Below are 22,278 nucleotides of genomic sequence, written 5' to 3' on the forward strand. Positions count from 1 at the left end.
GGGATGGAATAGGATGTCCTAGACACGACAAGTTCTAACTTGAAGCAAGCTCTCCAATGCTGCTGAGTCAATGGACAGGATCTATTTTCAGTTCTTGACTTGCTCTGAGATGCTGTAAGTCTCTTGCCAAGTTGAATCAGCAGCGTCTGTGGGAACTGATTAAGAACTCCACATTACCTAGGAAGATAGCAACAGAGTGCTGTGGTCTCTTATCTGGAGAAAAGTGTCCAAAAGTGAAAAAAATTAGCCCGCTCTCTAGCCATGGAGTCAAATCTTTTATTAACAGAAGGAAAAGGAAAGACATACTCTGGCTGGCTCTACTTCACATTTCCTGGGCAACTAGATTTCCTTTTTTCTACCTCTCCTAACAGTCCCCAGCTGGTCCCCATTTGGCCTGAGGATCGAGGTTTCCTTGTAGACTTCTCTGCCTGGGTGCTTGATTTCTGCCATCCAGATCTCTTGCAGAGGCTGTGCTTTTACCTCCTGACTACCCTTTTGCTCGTTGGGTTCCTAACCATCCACCTGGCTTTTGGCTTTCCTGGTCACCTAAAGCATTCTTTTGGGGTTTCTGGTCAACTTGGTGCTATCTGCTTGCCTAGTTTCTGCCATACTCTGAATTCTGCTTGCCTTTGGCTTCTGGACCACTGATATTTCCTGTCCTTTAGTTCTTGTGTAATCCTTAACTCTTTTTTTTTCCATGCTTGCTGGCCCACTGCCTAGCAGATATCCACCTCCAGCTTCCCTTACCTGTTTGATTTTTTTTTTACCTGCTTTTGCAAAGCACCACTATTGTTCACAATCCCAGAACGGACATTTTTAGAGTTTCAAGTGGAGTAATCAAGAGGAAATATCCTTTTGGAAAGAGGAAACACAAGGTTAGAGTGGAGGGGTGCTTAGCCTTCTTTAGATCTGAATCTCATGAAGGCAGTAATAGAGAACATAAAATTAAAAAGATCTGAATTCAGTAGAAAGCCATTTATTGTTGGCAATATAGGTACTAAATAATAATCATCTAAGAAGAATTTAAAATAAGAACCCAGATAGATCGTTGATTTTTAATAATATTCTATTTTTCCTATCAAGAAAATTTTGTTCCTTTGAAGCAACGCTTTTAGCTTATTACCAAATTTTGAATATGTGAATTTAGATTTTTTTTAAATGGGTAAAATATTTTAACATTCACAAACATTTATGATAGAGAATTTTAGTGTCCCAAATTTGAAACCAGTGTTTAATTTTAAATCTAATTGCATTGTGCTATTTAAATAGGGATACACTGACTCCTCCTGAAAGGTTTAATTTTAGGTTCTAGGAATTTAATAGAGTTAATTCTTAAGGTACACATATAATAAACCGTTCCATACCAACAATATGTTTTTATTATAAATAAACATGTAACTCTTGTCCCTTCAAAATTCATGAATTATGTGACTCTAAAATTGTAAAGCTGGAATTTTCCTTGGAATCAGAAAAACAAATCCAGTCATTTCTCTATTTTCCAGAATAGTATAACCTTTGTTTTATTTTAAAGTGAATAGAGCAAAGCAGGAGAAATATGTAGGGAGGAAGATAGAATTCTGGCTGCGTACTTCACAGTAATTTGACCCTGGGAAAATTACTCAACCTCTCCTCACCTGAGACAGATTTTTAACCAATTCTAGCCCCACAGTCTGTAACCTAGGGTCAAGTTACCCTTGCCACTGGTTTCACCTTGATAAGATTCTAAACTTTAGCTCTCTCCATGTGTCCCTGTTTTTATAACTGGTGTTGGCCTTGGTCTCTATTCCAAAATTTATCTTACAGTTGCCTGTTCAGCACAGTTGATCACCTCTAGTTTAGAGCCCTGCCCTACACATAGGTGGCAGTTATAGACCTTGACAATCTTTGAACGGACCTCTCAGTTACCACTGTAACCTGCTGGTCTGCATCCCAGAGTACTATCTCCCTCTGAGCTACTTGATTTTGTGTCAGCTTGACTCTGTGTCAACTTAACTCTGCTCAACTGCTGCCTTGAGCCACTCATTGATGACAGCTTTCATGAACTATGGCCTGATACCTTGAAATAGTTTGAATACCATTGGCACGTCAGCATTCTCAAGTTCCAATCCTATCCCAGGGGCTATGTTCAAGATTTGTCTTCTTTTCTTCTCTTGTATTGGCGGGCCATGTGCAGCCTGCTCCCAAGATGCTAGATATGTGGCTTGTGTGTACTGTATGATCCCATAGCATCGAGATATTGTTAAATTATGTTCATTATAATCTGTTTAATAAGACAGGAACATGGGTGACATTGTTCAAAAAGATCTCTATTAATGTAACAATGGTCAAAAGTTTTACAAGAGTTGGTACTTAAAGGGACTGGTTTTGTTCACTAAGAAAATTAATTGTGTAGAAAACCTCATTCCTCTAAAACTCTACAATGAAATTTTACCTTAAGCTTTTTGGGAAGATCTGTTCAAGATGCTGGCTCTCCATGAATTTGTTCAATAACAAATTTCACAAGAATGGTTGTAAACAAATCTACTTATCCAGTCATGCCTTTGAATTAAAAAAAAAAATCTCTTTTTATTGTCTCTTTTCACTGAAAAAAGGAAAAGATAAAAGTAATCATACATGGCCTTCCAGCATGGCATTTTAGACACCTATGTGTGTGTAGTGCTTACTCTGTGTTAGGCTTACTCTGTGCTAAGAACTTCACAACATATAACCTCATTTAATCCCAACACAGGTTTACTAACCTCTTACTAAAGATGAAACTGAGGCATAGATATTTTAAGTAATTTGCCTGAGGTCACACAGCTAGAAAGTGGCAGAACCAGACGGAGCCTATCTGTCTCCAGATAGCTCCTAATCACTACATGGAAAAAGAAACACTGAAAAAAAGAAAAAGTAAAACCTCAGGAAAAAAATAAGGAGAATGCTCCACAAGAAGTTTGGAACCCTTATTACATTTTCCAAGTTGGTTTGTTCTAACTGGATTTTATTGCAGGTAATCAGCAAGGAAACATCTGGGTCCTCTAAGATCTCAGCTGTCATCGGAGAGAACTGGATGTTTCCTGGATTTGGATGGTTATTCCTGTGCTCGAGAGAATTGGGAAATACTTAGGGCTGGTCTTCAGAAGGAAGAAAACACTGCAAATCACCCAACGAAAGTGCTCTGGCAGTGCTACTGGGTCCTCTCTTGCTTCATTATGTCCCTATACAATTGTCCCCTTTGGCAGAGAGCATGGCATATCCTTATACACAAAATTAAGAGTGTAGTGAAACCATATTGTGGAATGCTGTTTGAAAATTATGACATTGACAGTTGGTCTATATGAAACCCTGAGAGTATTGCTCGAGGCTGGAAATACTCTCAGATAGTCTCAGGACAAGCTCATATCCTCCCAAAGACCGTAACCCACCATAGCAAGGTAATCCCTTCAATAAGTCCCACGTGACAGGTTTTATGTGATCATTGCCGACAGGCTTGCTACAGTCATTGTGAATTCTCAATACAAATCTTTTAGTGCAACATTTTCATTAGGGGGAATTTCAGTTTCCAGAATTACAGTGTTATGCCTCAAGTCAGGCAAAATTCTCGCACCAAATTACTATAGGCTGTTCCTTTTCTTGAGGAGCTATTCCAAAAAAACAACATTTCTTCAGGGAATGTAACAATAAGAAATAAGGGATGGAATAAAGATTATCATTCACAATTCTGTTTCAGATTTTGAATGTTGCTTTCAAGTTAAAAACACCTTTAAAGTCTATTCTATTTTTATTCTTTTTATCCTCCTGGCAGCCTCATTTATTCTTTTATTCTTTCAAAAAATGTTCATGAATTGCCTTCTATATGCTAGGTGCTGTGCTAGGTATTAGGGACGTAATAATGAAATTACCCTCAAATTCTAATCATTCTTTTTTTTTGTTTTTCTGAAGCATTCCGTATTAAAATCCAAGATACACACAGGGCCAGCCCCGTGGCTGAGTGGTTAAGTTTGCACACTCCACTTTGGCGGCCTGGAGTTCACTAGTTTGGATCCTGGGCATGGACCTAGGCACCACTCATCAAGCCATGGTGTGGTGGCATCCTACATAGAGGAGCTAGAATGACCTACAATTAGGATATAAAACTATGTACTGGGGCTTTGAGGAGAAAAAAAAAGAGGAAGATTGGCAACAGATGTTAGCTCAGGGCCAATCTCCTTACCAAAAAAAAAAAAAAAAAATCAGATACACAAAATACCTGCCATACTTCATATTAAGCTTCTTGTGTTCCATACTCTCAACATCATTTTATAACATTCTGGACATGATAGATTCATAATATTTGGTGGTGGTGTTAGTGGAAGATTAGAGAACCACTGTATTTTTTAATTTCAATATCCAATTTGCCTTTTCTTAGAAGATAGAAGAGAGCCCTGTCTTTCATTTCAGTCTATGTTCTCATGACTAAATTACAAGAGACTTCATTTTTTACTTCCTGGGGTGCAAATTCAGTCACCAGCTTGCCTTATCAATACACTTTACCATCTAGTGGATGTAGGTTAAACAGTGTAAATAAGGAATTCATTTGTCTATGCTGTTCTCTGGGAAATTTCATGTAAAACCCAGGTTCTTTTTTAATTGAATCATTAATCCAGAGCCTAGTCTCCTCCCTTCTAATCTCTTCACTAAGTCCTCTTCCTGCTTCCCATTTTGAAGCTTCAAAGATGTTCCTGATTGAGTCTACTTTCCCAAATCACTCACTATGAGGTTAACTCAGAGGTCCCAAAGTCAAATGCTTACAGGGACCAGACTGGGAACGTAAATAAGTGCCGGGAGCTGGGGCAGGAAAATCAGGGGGTACGGGGGACTGTGGCAAACTGCAGAGCACAGGCCCCGCCAAGAGGCAGATGCGGTACTTCTTGCCAGCTCACTGTTCTTGAGCGAATTAAAGGGTTGGTTAGCTGATCATCTAATTCTCAAGAATTAGAAATCTGGATTTTTATGTAAAATGTCCCAATCTGTAAATATTGGACCCGTCAAACAAAACATAGCTGCTCAGGGCTGCCATTTGCAACCTCTACTCTCATTGGCATTGATTTCAAAGGACTAAAAGCATGATAGGTTTCTGAAATGTCCTTGAAGAACGCGAGTTGAGTTCTGTGATCCAAGGCCACTATCAAGGGAACAGGGAAAGGAAGCATTCTTATCCTGAGTGTGATTTGATATTGGTCTAATTAGTACATTTTCATTAGTCTAATTAGTAGATTGTCATTCTGCAGTTTCTAAAAAATGCAATAAAGTAATCCATCTCTTATGTAAGAAAAAGAGGATGAGCTACACATTCAATTTAAAAAATACATATTCAATTTTGCTTCTATTTATATAAAGGGACGCTGGTACTGGAAGAATACGTTAAAAACTAATACAAGTGATTATGCGGGGTTGGGACAAGGCGGAAAGGCATGAACGTGGCAATAAGACTTCTCAAAGCATAGTTTTTATTTTTTAACCAGATCAGAATGTTACAATCAAAAATTAAAATAAGTTTAAAAAGTGAAAGTAAAAGGCATTAAAACGTCAATTTATTTTTTATCACAGAGAAGTATGGTAGATTGAAAAATAGATTAGAATGCATAAAAATATATAACAGGATTAAAATCTAGGAAGGGAAGCAGAATTATAAAAGTTCAAGAAGAAGAAAAAGGAACAATGCTACATTTCTGATAGCTAAAGAATAATTTTTCATTTACTCTTTAAATGGATGATCCTCTCCATTTAATGGTATTTGTATTGTATTCCACTGGACATACTTGAGTTGTGTGACCATTTTATTTTTAAGTGCTAATATTTACAACATAGGACTGGAAATTACTTCCATTATAATTGTTTAATTTTATGAGGAAAATTTTAGATGCAAATATAAAAATGGGGAAGGGATGCTTTTTTTTTCAAAATTCTTTTGGGAGTATGTAAAGAAAAAAGCTCGAAGACCGCTGATCTTGATTTTCCTTTATTTGGAACTACTGGAGTTCCTTCTTTGTCTCTGGAAAGCCAAAGTTACATGACACGATGACTAAGAGGCCACAAATTAGCATCTCTGAACACAACCATATGGACTAGTTTTGGATTAGCCAGCTTTTACTTAGAAAAACAGAAACTTTTAAGGTCCATAACAATGGGTGGCAGGTAAACAGGTAAATTTAGATGTTTGTAAGGTAGGTCCAGCCTATGACATCAAGAATTTGCAGGGCCACTGTAAGGAGAGTGCAAAAGAAGGCCAAATCAAAAGGTAGAAAGTTTCCTGCCCAGATGTGCCACAGGCCACCCTGCTTGGATTCATCTTGGGATTCATACAGGTGGATTTAAAGCCAAAAGTACAAGTCCAGTGGTGCAAGGGCTCATTGAACCCACCTATAACGAGGTTCCCAGTATGGATCCTGGGGGCCTGCTCCAGCCCAGGTTTCTCTCTCAGGTTCCTGGGACATGTGATGACAAGAGCAACAACTCAAGTTTGAAATGAAAATGATCTAAACTAATTTTCCCCTTTCAAATAAGAAGATATTAACTACATTTAATCTTTGTTGACTCTAAATGGAAACTGAACCATCACTTCTTCTCATCTGGGTGAACCCTTGGCTTTGTTATCCCTGTTTATATCCCTTACTATGAGAAATCCCAGACTCCCGGGTCACCTTCCATCTCCCACTCAAGGCTCTTCACGTCACCTATTTTGAACCCTTTTCCTTCCACTCCCCAGTTTCTGAGGCACTTCCACTGTGTCCTCTGGAATTCATAATCCATCATCAGCAAACTCCTCCATATCCTCAATCTCTTTTCTGAATGTTTCCTTTACCTTCTTGTTCTAAAGCAAACCTGGCCCACTCCCTTTGGATGCTTTTGTTCCTCTGGATGCCTTCCCAGAGCCTCCTACCACTGAGCTTGGAGGTGCGAGAGGGATCCTCCTTGCTCTTCATTGCTTCTTTCAAGCTATTCTCTCTTTCCTCTCTTCTCCTCCTGCCCAGTATTTGTTTTTTTAACTCATGGCCTCTGATGTTGTCACTCTCCTCATTGCAGTAGTCACCTACTCACTCATGGATCACTCCACCTTATTTCTCAAGGATTTTAGCTTTTGGCTACTGGCATCCTCTCTAGCACCTCTCCTGTCCTACATCTTGTTGTTTTCAATACGCACATAGATAATCCTTATGACGCTCTCTCCTTGACTCTCTTCCAGTGATACTGCATTCCACAGCCCTCAGCCATTCACTGTCACATTCTACCCTAGATTTTATCACTTCTACATAATCTTATTTTCATGCATCCCACTCTAATTCTCTTATTGTTTTGGTCAATGCAGAAGTCTCTTGGATTCCTCCACATCAAATTTGGTTTGGATGTTGAGAGTGATGATGCCACACATGTACCAAGAGAATATGGAAAGATTTATTACTCACATAAAGAAGCTTCCTAGGGGGCCGGCCCGGTGGCGCAGCGGTTAAGTTCGCACGTTCCGCTTCTCGGCGGCCCGGGGTTCGCTGGTTCGGATCCCGGGTGCGGACATGGCACTGCTTGGCAGCCATGCTGTGGTAGGCGTCCCACGTATAAACTAGAGGAAGATGGGCACGGATGTTAGCTCAGAGCCAGGCTTCCTCAGCAAAAAGAGGAGGACTGGCAGTAGTTAGCTGAGGGCTAATCTTCCTCCAAAAAAAAAAAAAAAAAAAAAAAAAAGAAGCTTCCTAGGGAGAGCAGGGCAGGCTCCTAAGCTGATAGGAATATGGCTTAAGGGACCAGAGAAAGGAGACTGTCTTAGGCTTTTATGGTGGTTGGAGAGTGGGACCAGGGTGAAGCTTCCTTCACATTGGCTGGGTCTTGCATGGTTTGAATTTCCCAATGGCACCAAAGGAGAGAACACCTGGGCTTTTTTTTTTTTTTTTTTTTTTGAAGGCAGATTAGCCCTGAGCTAACATCTGCTGCCAGTCCTCCTCTTTTTGCTGAGGAAGACTGACCCTGAGCTAACATCCGTGCCCATCTTCCTCTACTTTATATGTGGGATGCCCACCACAGCACAGCTTTCCAAGCAGTGCCATGTCTGTACCTGGGATCCGAACCGGCGAACCCCAGGCCGCCGAGAAGCGGAACGTGTGAACTTAACCGCTGGGCCACCAGGCAGGCCCCCACCTGGGCTTTCTTATTAGTTTTCCCAGATGTGGGGTACAGGGAAAAGAGGAGTGGTGGGGCTTGAAAGCTGTCAGCAAACATAAAAAATGAAGCCAGACTCTTTATTATACACCGCCTATCTTTCTGATAATTCCCTCTTGTTTTCTGACTCCTACAGTCCCTCAATCCCACAAGGACTCGCAATTCACTGATCTTACTACCTTTTCTCTGTCCTTAATCTCACCATATCCACTCTTCCTCCATCCTAAACTCCATGGTGAATCATAATCACGCCCTTACTTACATCCTCAACTTCCTGCTCCTCTCTCTCTCTCTCTCATCTGGGTGAAACCTGATGAAATAGAATTCTAAGCCTACTCTGAGTCTACATCCTGGCAGCTAATTATTTCCAGAGGAAAAAAGCACAGTCACAAACTCATGACCACGAACTCAAGTGGGTCCTTTATGGCACCCAGCAAACATATGATCTTTTCCCCCTAGTCCATTCGTCTTTCCATTCTTCTAGGTGACTATTTCACACCTTCTCTACTCTCCTCAGACCTCTATTAGTCTTCTGCACCTCCTCTTTGCTAATGACCATTACTTCCTTTGTCTCTGAGAAAATTGAAAAAATAAGAAGAGGACTTCCACAGTTACCCAGCACCACTCCTACCCACCTGCCTACCTCTTTCCATAGAATAGTCCGTGCTCCTGCGTACAGATGATCCCTTCACTTGTGTGCTACATTCCAAACTCTCTCAAGGATACCACTCCAGCAATTCTCTCTTCTTGCTCTTACATTAATTTTTCTTTCTCTTCCAGATCATTCTAATAAAAAATTTTTTTTCTCCCAATTTTTATGTCAACCTATTTTTGATTCCACTTCCACCACCAGTTAATGGTCCATTTTTGGGGTCCTCTTTATAGGAGAACTTCTCAAAAAATTGTCTATGTTAGCCAGCTCCAATTCCTCTCCTCTCACTTTTTCTGAAATCCACTCCAATCAAGTTCGTCCCCTGTTGCTCTACTGAAGTGTTACCAATGGCCTCCATGGTAGTAAACCCAACAGTCAACTCTCAGTCCTCGCTCACAGGCAAGCACTCACTCGCCCCTGATATACTGTCTTCACTTGGCTTCCAGGCACCTCACTCCTGGTTCACCTGCTTCACCGGCTGTCCCTTTCTCAGTCTCCTTTGCTGGCTCATCCACTTCTCTAGCCTTGAAGTTACAAGGCTTCATCCTTGGTTCTCTTCTATGTACACTCATTCCAATGGGGATCTTGTCTAATCTCCTAGGTTTAAATATCATCTAAATGCTGATCTCTCTCATACCTCTCTGGCTTGGGCCACTCTCCTTAACCCCAGACTAGTATATGCAACTGCCTGTTCAAGATCTCCACTTGAGTTTCTAATAGATTTCTCAAATGTAACATGTCCAAGACTGAACTCCTGCTCTTTCTCTTCAAATCTGCTCTGCCTGTGGTCTTCCTCATCTCTTCTGGTTTTTTTATATCCCTTATCAGTTCATCATCCTATTTGATTTTCTTGTTATATTTATTATTTATTGCCTCTTGCCCCTACCCCCAATATGTAATATCCACAAGTACCGGGATTTTTGTCTATTTTGTTCATGTATATAACTCAATCAACTAGAACAATGTCTGGGTGCTCAATTAACACTTACTTATTGGATGAATGAACTGGAAAATCAATGAAAAATGGGTTTATCTATCAGCAATAAAATACCACCTAAGTTTAAAATCTGTGTCTGTGCGTGGGCTGGGCAAGGGGCGGACAGGAAGGTAACGCTTCACGAACGGAAAGCACCAGAACAAGGCTTAGGTAAAAATCACGGTGAGAGTGAGCAAATGTTTGGAGAAACCACTTGTCAGAGCAAGAGGCCTGAATGAGTTCTAAATGGCTACCTAAACTTTGTCGGCATCAGGTGCAAAGGTGGTACGTGGGGTAAAAAGGCGCAAAAACGCATCTTCCTCCGTTACAAGTCACTGGGCTCACCAGCTGTTCCCCTATTAGGGTGGCTCTTTTTTCCCTTATTTGGGCTTCACTGTCAAAAGAAAGACACCACACCCTGCGTTATGTAGCCTTAACTGAGTGGTTATGCCACGTCCCAGGTCTCCTGTCTTCAGCACTGTATTTAATTCAGTAATTTTTTTTTTCTTTCGAATCAGGGTTCCGACGTGGAGCCAGGAAATCTCTGAAGCTGTTTGAAAACAATGCGAACCAAAAAAGAGTCAGACTTTTTAAAAAATACATTTTTTAAAAAGTTTAAGGGCGTTAGAGGCGAGCAGGATTTGGGGACCCCCGGAGTCCAGCCGAGAGGAGCCCTGTCCGCGCTCGCCCGGCCGCGGGCGCAGAGCCCAGTCCTCGCGGGACGCCGCCTTAGGCGTCTCGGGCTGCGGCACACGCGCCCTCCCGGGTCGCACCCGCCACAGTGCTCGACGGAGCAGGAGCCCGTCCCCGGGGAAGGAGCCTCGAGCTCCCCTTGGATTTCCACGCAACCCGCACAGACGCGGCCAGACTGAAGGAGCAGAGTCCAGAGGGAGCATCAGCGTTGCGGGGAGCGCGGCGGGGAGCAGGAGCCGGGAATGGGCGCCCAGGTCGGCGCGGCGAGAGGTCAGCGCGCCCTGCCCGTCCCACCCCGCCCGGAGCGAGCGACACCCCGGCTTCCGCGACGCCTCCTCCCGCCTCCGCACGCCTCCCCTTTAAGCGCAAGGCGCCGTTGGATTTGTGTCGGCCGAGGCGAGGCGCGACTCCCCTTTATGGCGGAGTCGGCTGCTGCGGCGCTGACAGCCGCGGCGGCCGGGAGAGCGGACCGGGAGGCCGGGCCTCGGGCCGCCGGCCGCCGTCACCGCCGCGGGACCGGGGGGAGCGCGGCGCGCGCCGAGGCGGGGGCGGAGGAGTGGGCGGGCCCGGCCGGGCTGGGGGCGGGGAGGCTGGGGAAGGCGGGGAGCCGGGTCGCCGGCGCTCGGGTCCGCCTCTGACTGCGGCGCGGCGGGGCGATGTGTGATCACCATGGCGAGGAGTCTCTGTCCGGGAGCCTGGCTGAGGAAACCCTGTTACCTCCAGGTAGGCCGGCCGCGAGCCCCTGTGCGCCCTCCCTCGCCGCGCGGGACTCGCCCGCTCCTCCCGCCCGCCCTGGGCCGGCGCCCGCCCGAACCCCGCTGCCCCCTGCCGTCCGGCACCTGGCGGCGCGCCCTTCCCGGCCCCCACGGCCGCGCTGCCCGCGCCCCCCGCCGCTGCCCCGGCGCCTCTCGCGCCCCGCCGGCCCGGCGCGGGGCCCCGCGTCCCCCCGCCCCTGCTCGCCCGCGCGCCCCTAGCATCCCGAGAGCCCGGAGACGTGACCTGGGCGCCACTCTCCTCCCCTACCAGACGGGGCTCGGCAGCCTGGGCTCGGGACGTGCCCCGTCTTCTCCCTGGTCCAGTGCTCTCCTCCCCCCGCTCCGCGGTCGGCCCCGCAGGTCGGCTATTCTCGACTCTGTCCTGGGTCTTCAGTCGGTGGTAGGAAAGGTGGTGTGTCATTCCTCCATATTTTAGAAAATTATGGCCATTTGTCACATCTGTGTATCCCCAGACCAACCCCCGAGAAGCGGCGTGTGCCTCGTCCTGAGCCCCTTGATCGGGTCTTTCTATCACACCCGTGATTTAAATGGGAGGTGAGGCTCGGAAGCCCCAGCGAGGAGGACGGGTGTTTGCTTTTTAAAAGGAAAGGGGACAGTGTCTGATGCCGATGGCACACACCCCGGCAATGCAAACGTAATTCTCAATCATGTCGTGTGTACCGTTCGCGTGTTAATTTTTCACGATTTCCCGTTCCACCCTCTGTGTCCCTGCCAGTCTGTGTCTTCGAACCCTGCTACTGCGTTCATGTTCTGTTGGTCACCAGGGGGACCTAGTAGACATCGTGAGTAGCTGAGCGCAAATCCATCACCTCGATGGAAAAACAACTACAAATCACTGCCTCGCGTGGGTCAGAGCAGTGTAGTCTGCATTCAGAGGACAGTATTCCTTTACCCCTTACTTTAAAAGGCTTAAAGGTATCGATAGAATGTTTGGGGATGGGAATTCATGCGCAGCTGGTGCTTTTATAAATTATTTAAAAGTTGAGAAGAAACTATCATGGGGCAAGTAAATGTTATATTTTTGTTTGGAAATTGCATGTGTAAATCATTACGTTGCAGGGTTATGTACTGCAAATTAGAAGCATGGTTTGACAACTCATGATACGAAGGGTGTGGGAGTAAAACTAAGCGCCCTGAGTCTTTGCAGCAGCTCCACCCCTAGTAATTGTGCCTTGAGTAATAGTAGAGCAACCCAGTCTAGAATTCAGCCCAGGCCAGGTATTTCTTGTAACCCTTTACTGAGCAAAAAGGTACATTTCCAGGCTCTATTACCAAAATAAGTTTATTGAGATATTTTAAATTTGTGTGGTGTGTGTGTGAGGCAGATTGTCCCTGAGCTAACTTCGTTGCCCATCTTCCTTTTTTTGCTTGAGGAAGATTGTCCCTGAGCTAATACGTGTGTCAGTCTTCCTCTATTTTGTATATACAACACCGCCACAGCCTGATTTGAGGAGCTGTGTGTAGGTCAGCATCCAGGATCCAAACAGTGAACCCAGGGCTGCCAGCGTGTGTGAACTTAGCCACTACGCCCCAGCTGGCCCCTAAATGTTTGTTGTTTTTGTTGTTGTTGTTGTTGTGTTTGCTAACACTGTCTAGCTATTTATTTTTAATTTTTTAGATTTTGTGGCAGGCTTTATTTTAGACTTTAATTTGTTTGACTCTAAATATTCTCCTTGGATGTGGCTGTGATGATTTTTGGCACCGTAGCGCAAGAACTTTTAGACTGAGTTAAGATTAGTTTTGCAGATAGTTATGCGTCCACTAACGGCAAACATTTGATATTTCTGCCTTTTTGAATGTGCACATCATTATCACCAAATTAAGGTAAACTCAAATTTTAGCATTTCAGAAGGATTTTGGGGCATAGTGATATTTTAGTAGGCTATTCCTATAAAAAATAATGATTAAATAGAAACTTTATTGATTTTAGTGTTAAATTGAGGTAAATTTAAAACAGGACTGGTGTTTTAAACATTGTCTTATTATTAGTATTTATTCTCTTTATGAATTTTCTTGTTAGTTGTTCTTCACCATACTGTTTCAATTTAACCTGTTTAAAAAAAAAAGGCCTTCAAATTACTCAAATGTCATACCTTCTTCTATTCCCTATTGCCTAAATGCCTCACCTTCTGCATTGTACATTTCCTCCACCACTAGGTGCTTCAATCTTGAAACTGTTTTGGGCAAAGTCAAAAGAAAATATTTTCAACTGACACTGTTATACAGCTACTCAGTTTCTCAGCCACTGAGGATTGAATTAATATATACAGTATTCCTTTTCCTTTTTAATGTTTATTGTTTTATTTTTCTTGAGAATAAAATGATGTTCCTTTAGGAACAGCGTGAGCTTGAGAGAGGAGCTGAATTTTGTTCATTTGTGCATCTGATTTATTATGAAAAAGTTATGTAACTTTTTGGTTCCATCGTTTCCATATCATAAAGTGGAGATTGTAGTTCTTTGCTGAGTAATCACATGAATGTAGTGAGGATAAACTGGATGAAGTTAAATCTGTTTTGCGACACTTTTACTACATTTTCAGGAGAAAAGCATGTGAACTTAAATGGTAAATACATATAAATATGTTGAATTCCTTCAACTTAAGTTTCCTGACTTTCTACCATCCCTTTTATTTATTGAATATTTATTGACATAGGTGCATGATATGACTTATTTTGTTAACTCAGTCATTGACTTAGTAAATATTTGTTGGATGCCTGTCACGTGCCAGAAGCTATGTGAGGTGGTGGGGATTCTAGGGGAGCTGAGCAAACACCTTTGTGGTCCTCATGGAGCTTAAAGTCTAGTCAGGGAGACAAACAGTCATCAAACAGCAAGTGCTATGAAGGAAAAGGGAAAGAGCAAAAGACTGCCTGACAGGAAGACAACAGTATCTCTCTCTCTCTTTTAAAGCTGTGTTACTATGGAAGTTTTTATGCTGGCTAAAACGGAGAGGATAATGAGCTCTCATGTACCTATCACCTGCCCTCAATAATTGTCAGTATTTTGTTTCATTTTTCCCTCCCCCATGTCCTCCTTCCAACTAAAGTATTTTGTAGCAGTATCTCAGATATTGCATCATTTTATCCAAGTATCTCAGTATGCATTTCTAAGAGATAGGGATATTTTTAGACATAATCACAATACCATCACGCCTAACAAAATTAATAACAGTTCCTTAGTTTTTCCCCACCCTCCTCCTAGATATGCATTACCCTGAGAGGGCTGACTAAATCCGATTCGCCACGGAGCGGGCCTACTGTGATTTGAGAGGGTCTCTCGGCAAAAACAAAACAAAAAACTCTCCCCTTATCAGTTTGTCCATGCTGAGAATTCTTCATTCACGGGAAACTAATTTTCATTTCACGTTTTGGGAGAATGTTTTAGAAAATAAATGTCTAGTTTAAGTAAGATTTTCGTGTAAATGTATTATTAATTTAGAATGAGGCTTAATTAGTGAGCAGGTGTAAAAGATCTGATTTGTTTGGGGGTGGGGGAACGGGTGAAGAGTACAGAAGGAACTGGATTGCAGAGATGGTGGGGAGAGATAGAAGGCCCAGTGAGAAGAGAGGGAAGTTGCAGAGACCAGCTTTGTAGACTTGCAGTTTTGCTGTTTGTCTTCAACTGGGTGGGGTCAAAAAGCAGTTATACCTTAAGGTGTTCAGGCCGTAGGGCTTGCAAGTTCCTCTTCTTCCTATGACATACAGGGAAAAAATTTTAAGCAGTGGACAATTAGAAAGGAGCTCCATTCCTAGTGTTTTCATTAATCCAGATATCACTGACATAATTGATGATGCTTTAGAGAACTGTAGTATTATGCAATTGATATATTTTCAGCTATAATATGGATTAAATAGGCATTTATGGGCTATTGTGGGGGCCTAATCACTGTTTATAGTTTTGTTTATATAGCATAAGAGATTCTATTGCTTGTGAAGAAAAAAACTGATGTGGTATATCCATATAATAGAATATTATTCAGCAGTAAAGGGGAATGAAGAACTGATACATACTTTAACATGGATGTACCATGAAAACATTAAATATATGAAAGAAGCCAGTCACAAAAGACCACATATTGTATGGTTCCATTGATATGAAGTGTCCAGAATAGGCAAATCTATAAAGATAGAAAATAGATTAGTTGTTGCCTAGGGCTGGGAGAATTGGGAGGAAATGGGTATGAGGTTTCTTTTTGGGTAATAGAAATGTTCAAAATTGATGCTGGTGATGATTACACAGCTGTGAATATACTAAGAACCACTGAATTGTATACTTTAAATGAATAAATTGTATGGTATATGAATTATATCTCGATAAAACTACAAAAAGATAAAGGAACTGAGTTTATCCCATTGATGCGGTCCTTCTCTCTGCCCCTTGTTGCAGATTCTATCAATGCCAGCTTTTTGGAACGGAGAATACTTTTTCCAGAGATGTGGTACAGGCACGCTGTTTGCCTGTGCAGCCTCTCTGTCAGCCAGGGGGGCTTGTGACCTGCCTGAAATAGAGAGCCAACAAGCATTTACCTGAGCAACAAGTTTCTCATGGCAAGGCATCCTCCCTGGAGCACGCTAACTTACAGCTCCATCCTCTCCAGCTATTTTGTTGAGAAGAGTACTTCCTGGATTGGCTAAATGTTGTGGCACATTGAACAGAGTAGAATCCTGTCTCTGAGATCAGAAACTGTGGGTGTTTTAACCAGTTTAGACCACTTTTAGGCAGTGTTTTCCTTCCACACACCGTTATGGTGATACTACTTGTAGCTTGCTGGGTGTGGTAACTCAGAATGACACCTGTATTCGTCTGTTTTTAGCAGTGTATTTTCTACAAATTAGAATCTACTTAGTTTAGGATTTACTCATAGTCTGAGTGGGACTGATAACACAGCAGCCCTGTAATTCTTTGGTTTTAGTTTAAAATAGCTTCTTCCTTCTCACTGTCGTTAAGTCCTGAAGAATGAAAGTTAAGACAATTTAGGGTAATTCTCTAGAGTTAGGTTATACACATTTTCCATTCCAGTCTTTCTACCTGCATGCCTTTTTGCATAAAAAAGCTAGCACAGTTCTGAAGTCTGAGATACTTGAGTGCTTCTGAAGGTTTTCAAGCCCTTTAGATTGCATCAGTTTTAAATCTCTTGAGGCGTCCTCTTAAAAATGACTACTCCAGCAGTTTCAGTATGTGTTCAGTAGGACTGTCATGAATGAATGGATAGGTGGCATGTTCTAATTAGAGTGTTAGCACTTGTGTAACATTTCTGATACCTGGCTCTTGGGCTTGTATTTGTACTATTTTTTCAAACATGGCTGCTGTAGATGGTTTAGTTCTTTATGACTCAATGTGGATATTTTGTGGGATTTAGTGCCAGATAGGGTTACTGATACAGATTAACTGGTAATAGTGACAATGTTGACAAATACTGTAGTAAGAGTAATATGGCTTTTTGCCCATTTTCAGCCTCCAGGATTATCCAGATAAATCTAAGGATAATTAGAGTAGGTGGTAGTTCCCTATTCCCCAAAGGCTATAGAGGGAGTGTGTGGTTGAGTCTCATCAGCTTTATTAGACCTGCTCTTCAGAGCTAAGTTTTGCTTTTGCCTGAAACTAAATCTCCAGAACTATGCCTATACAGAGAGATGCATATAGAGAGAGCACATGCTTATCTCCAGACTGGTGCATAAACAGAGAGTATATGCATCCCATAATGTCTTACATTCAAGCATAGAATTATAATGCAGCCATTTGATGTTACCATTAGTTGCTTTTCTACCCCAGTTAGAAACAAAGAAATGGTGAGTTCTCGGGCACATTTCATCCTCACCACACTTTCAGGCTGAAGCGTGCGTGCGGTAAAAATGTTTCTTCATTGTCATCTTCCCAGAGCCCCAGTTTTTCATCTTGATGGATTATAATGTTGTTTTGTATTCTCTGTAGAAGTTTCCTTTTTTTAACAGTTAGGTACATTTTAATGTTTTCATTTCTTAAAGTTGCTTTTAAAAACAATACTATACCATTCTGTTAAATATCATCTTTTTACATTGTCAGATTGAAAAGATAAATCTCTTAACATTTTTAACATCTGTTTCTAGACATTCAAATATTTTACAAATAGTTTTCCTTTAAAACCTCTTAATCTACAAAGTATATGGGTTTAGAAAAACCAGGATATTGTAATGTGAACATGTTTTAAAAACCCAAAATATTAGTGGGTAAATTTTTCTTTGGAAATAAGTACTTTTTTGTTCTTGTTGTTGACTGAGTATTTCATGAAATTAAATAATTATCTTTTTCGGTTTGATCATGGTATTGTGGTTATGTTTTTTTTTTCTTTGGTTTTGTTTTTTTATTGTGGCCAAAAACACGTAACAAAAAATTCACCGTGTTAACCATCTTTAAGTGTACAGAACAGTAGTGTTAACTCTGTGCACACTGTTGGCAACAGATCTCTCTAAAACTTTTTCATCTTGCAAAACTGAAATTCTCTGCTATTGAACAGCTCCCCATATACATTTCTGTATATATACATTTTATACATCTCTGTTTCTGAGTTTGACTTCTTTAGGATACCTCATATAGACTCATTCAGTATTTGTTTTTATGACTGGCTTATTTAACTTAACATGATGTCTTCAAGGTTCATCCATGTTGTAGCTAGCATATATCAGAATTCTCTCTCCCTATTCCCCCCACCCTCCAGCCCTGGCAACTGTTTTTCTACTCTCTGTTTCTATAAGTTTGACTTTTTGTTAAGATTCCACTTATAAGTGTTACCATGCAGTCTTTATCTTTCTCTGTTGGTCTTATTTCACTTAGCATAATGCCCTCCAGTTTCATCCATGTTGTTACAAATGACAGGATTTTTTTCAAGGCCTAGTAACATTCCAGTGCATATGTATATCACATTTTCTTTATTCTTCATTCAGTGGACATTTAGGTTGCTTCCATTTCTTTGCTATTGTGAATAATGCTGCAGTGAACGTGAGAGTGCTAATATCTCTCTGAGAACCTACTTTTAGTTCTTTTATGTATGTATAGATAGATAGATAGATAGATAGATAGATATCCAGAAATGGGATTGCTGGATTATAGGGTAATTCCATTTTTAATTTTTTGAGTAACCTCCATGCTGTTCCATAGCAGCTGTACCATTTTACGTTCCCACCAACAATGCACAAAGGTTCCACTATCTCCACATCCTCACCAGCATTTGTTATTTTCTGGGTTTTTTGGTAGTGACCATCCTAACAGGTGTGAGGTGCTATCTCATTGTGGATTTGATTTGCGTTTCCATGATGATTAGTGATATTGCACATCTTTTCATGTGCTTGTTGGCCATTCTTTGGAGAAAGTTCCTTCTTGACTTATTGTCAAGAGATGTTATCCTGGGTTGATTGAATAAACAGATTGGTGTTTATTCAACAGGGCTATGAGTTGTTATAAACAGAGTTCCTCCTTCTTATCTAAGAACAGAGTAATGATGTTTGAGGATATTCTTGCAAGAGAGATTTATAATGCACTAATGCCTTTCTGAATGGATTACTACATCTGTTTCAGACATACAGTGTCAGAGTCACAGACTAATAGATCTTAGAGCTAGGACCACAAATTTTACTCCCCACCCTGCATTGCTTGAAAATTAGAACTTCTTATTTATTTTAAATTTAAAATATTGATTATCATGCCAACCTGTGTTCCCTTGATTGAATTCTGAATTTAAAAAAATTGTGATAGAATTTTTTTGGAATAATGGCGAAATTTGAAAATGAGTTTTCTATTGGATAGCATTATTGTATCAATGTTAAATTGTGTTATATAGGTAAATGTCCTTTTTAGAAGATATAAACTGAAATATTTAGGGTAAAAAGTATAATGTCTATAATTTTTTAAAAATAGTTCAGGAAAATATGTTTTTATATACATATATAAAGAGAGAGCAAGGTTTCTTAACCTCAGCACTATTGATGTTTTGGGCGGAGAATTCCTTCTTGTATGGGGCCCTGCGTTGTAGGAAGTTTAGCAGCATCCCTGGCCTCTACCCACTAAATGCCAGTGGCACCCTCCAGTAGTGACTATCAAAAATATCTCCAGACACTGCCAGATGTCCTCTGGGAGGACAAATTTGCCTCTGGGAGGCAAAATTGTTCCCAGTTAAGAAGCACTGATACAGAGAAGGAGAAAGAGGGAGAGGGAGAGAGATTTATGTACATTTAAAGAGAGTAAGAAAGCAAGCAAATGTAGGACAATGTCAACAAATGATGAATATAGGTATAAGGTACCAGGGTATTCTTTGTACTGTTTTTTTAAGTTTTCTGTAGATTTAAACACTTTCAAAGTAAAAGTTTTGGGGAAAATAAATTAGACTGGATTTCATAATAATAATTGAGTATGTCTGCAAATGTATGAACTCTGTCCAAAGTTACCTTAAGGGTCGAGAAAATGAGATTCGATAGAACACATTTGAAGCACATTTTTAAAAAGTGTTAGTTTTCTAGTGGTCCTAAAACAAATTACCACAATTTGGCAGCTTAAAACAACACCCATTTATGTGTACCCTTATCTCACAGTTTTATAGGTTGAAAGTCTGGGCACAGTGTGGCCCAGCTGGTTCTCTGCTCCAGGTTTCACAAGGTTGAAAATTAAGGTGTCACTAGGGTTAAGTTTCTTTCTGCAGCTCTGGGAAGGAATCGGCTTCCAAGCTCTCTCAGGTTGTTGTCAGAATTCAAATCCATGCAGTTGTGGGACTGAGGTCTCAATTTCCTTGCCGGCTGTTGGCTAGGAGTTGTTCTCAGCTTCTGAGGCTGCCTGCATTCCTTAGTTCGTGGCTCCCTCTCCCCTCTTCAGAGCCAGCAGCAGTGGGTGAGGTCCTTCATGTGCTTCAAATCTCTTCTGCCTCTTGTTTTCTCTACCTTCCTCTGCCTTCTCTCTCGGACTCTTCTGCCTTTCTCTTCTGCTTTTAAGGGCTCATATGATTGCATTGGGTCTGCCCAGATAGTTCAGGATGTCTCTATTTTAAAGTCAGCTGATTAGTAACCTTAGTTCCAAATGCAAAGTCCCTTCACAGCAGTACTAGATTAGTGTTTGATTAAATAACCAGGGGGTGGGAATCTTGGGAAATATCTTTAGAATTCTGTCTACCACAGAAAGAATACAACTGAATTCTGACAGTTAAAAAAGTTAGTCATTCCCTAAAATATTTTGTTTCTTTCCCATTTCTATTAGATTTAAAGAAGTTGCCATAGAAGAGATTTTATGAAAGGGTTATTATTGTATTTATCACTCCAGGAATTACTATGAAAAGAATCTTGGATATTTATTACGGGAAGGAAAATTCAGATAGCTGCTGAACAATCGCATGTGGAAATATTTGTTTTTACAATAGATGCTATTCTTAAATCTTTTCTGCCCTTTATACAAACTAAAGTAAGAGTGGGAAAATATCACTGTATGAAGTGTAAGAAGAGGTTCTTTAAAATGTAAACTATTTCTTTCTGTTTATTACCATAATTAATTAAAATTGCTCTTCTTTACCCCTTAAAGAAGACAATGCTTGGTTTTGTTTTGGTGTGCCAGCTTACAATATTTTCGATCACACCTGATCTGGTAGAACTAAATTTGTCCCCAATAAAGAGCCTGTTTCTTATCCTGGTTTTGTCCTTTATCCTGAGCATATACTCAGGGTGTGCAAAATGATGCAGTATAGTACACACATTTTTACCTGTATTCAAAAATACTCTGTAACCACTCTAAGACAGTGAGCTCCAATAGCTCACACAAAGCGCATACTCCTCTCTCTTTCACATTCTCTTACTCTTTACTCTTACCGCCACCACCATCATATCTTCATCATTGTCATTGTAACTGAGGCCCTCACCACTCCCATTTCTTCTAATCTGTCCACCCCCTCTGCCTTCACTACTTTCTCTATTCAAGCAAGATCCCACGCTGTGTCATTTCAGCTCGTCTTCTTTGCTTACTTACACCTCCTTGCTTCTCTGACCTTCCTTCATTCTTGTGCTGATACTTCCACATTTTCCTTTTAGTCTCATCTTCCTTTGCCCCCTGCTTTCCCTGGGACTCCAGTCTTCTATTTCTCATTTTGTACAGTCTTCTTGGGTCATCCACTACAACCCAAATAGTAATGGGTCTCAACTCTGTATCACCAGCCCAAACCTCTCCCCGAGAACTTCAGATCTGCATTTCCAGTTGCTTATTTTATATCTACCTCTAGATAGCACTTCATATTCAACATGTCCAAACCTAACCTACCCCCTAAACTTGCTTTTTTCCCTGTTTCAGTTAGTGATACCCTTCAGTTACTCAAGACAGAAATATACCCAGGTCCTTCTAGACGCTCCCTCTTTCCTTACCCTTGTGTTTCATCCCTCAGTAAGTCTTCCAGTGCATCTCCTAAATAGCTTTTGATTGCATCATCTCTCTTTTTTTTTCATACAATGTTATCAACTCTAGTCATCATGTTTAACTTTAGATCCTCACACCTTATTCATCTTATAGCTGACAGATTTTGCCCTTTCCCAACCTCTCCCTATTTCTCCCGCCCCTCAGCCTCTGGCAACCATTTTTCTACTCTCTGTTTCTATGAGTTGGGGACTTTTTCTTTTAATTTTTAGATTCTGCATATAAGTGATACCATTCAGTATTTGTCTTTCTGTCTGGCTTATTTCACTTACCATAATGCCCTCAAGGTCTGTCCATTTTGTCACAAATGGCAGAATTTCCTTCTCTCTCACGGATGAATAATATTCCAGTGTGTGTGTGTGTGTGTGTGTACCACATATTCTTTATCCATTCCTCCATTGATATACGCTTGGGACACTTAGATTGTTTCCATCTCTTGGCTTTTGTAAATAATGCTTCAATGAATAAGGGAGTGTGTATATCTCTTTGATATCCTATTTTCGTTTCCTCTGGATATATACCCAGAAGTAGGAATGCTGGATAATATGCTAGTTCTATTTTTAGTTTTTTTATGGAACCTCCATACTGTTTTCCATAG

At 41.2% G+C, this 22,278-nt stretch overlaps 1 protein-coding gene across 4 annotated transcripts in view; it reads left to right on the top strand.

The window, feature by feature from the left end:
* Positions 1 to 10,333: 10,333 nt before the first annotated feature.
* Positions 10,334 to 22,278, top strand: part of DIPK1A (divergent protein kinase domain 1A) — a 102,408-nt gene continuing 90,463 nt past the window's right edge. The window contains exon 1 of one of the 4 annotated variants that reach the window (XM_070592642.1): positions 10,334 to 10,760. Coding sequence is in view for 3 of the 4 variants with exons in the window: in XM_070592640.1 (XP_070448741.1) it covers positions 11,147 to 11,213 (67 nt within the window). In the remaining variant the exon portion in view is untranslated. Of the gene's footprint in view, positions 10,761 to 11,053; positions 11,214 to 22,278 lie in introns of those variants that run through there. The other 3 variants (XM_070592641.1, XM_070592643.1, XM_070592640.1) reach the window with 3 other exon arrangements.

The sequence above is a fragment of the Equus przewalskii genome, chromosome 24 (assembly GCF_037783145.1).
Source record: "Equus przewalskii isolate Varuska chromosome 24, EquPr2, whole genome shotgun sequence".
NCBI classification, from domain to species: Eukaryota; Metazoa; Chordata; class Mammalia; order Perissodactyla; family Equidae; genus Equus; species Equus przewalskii.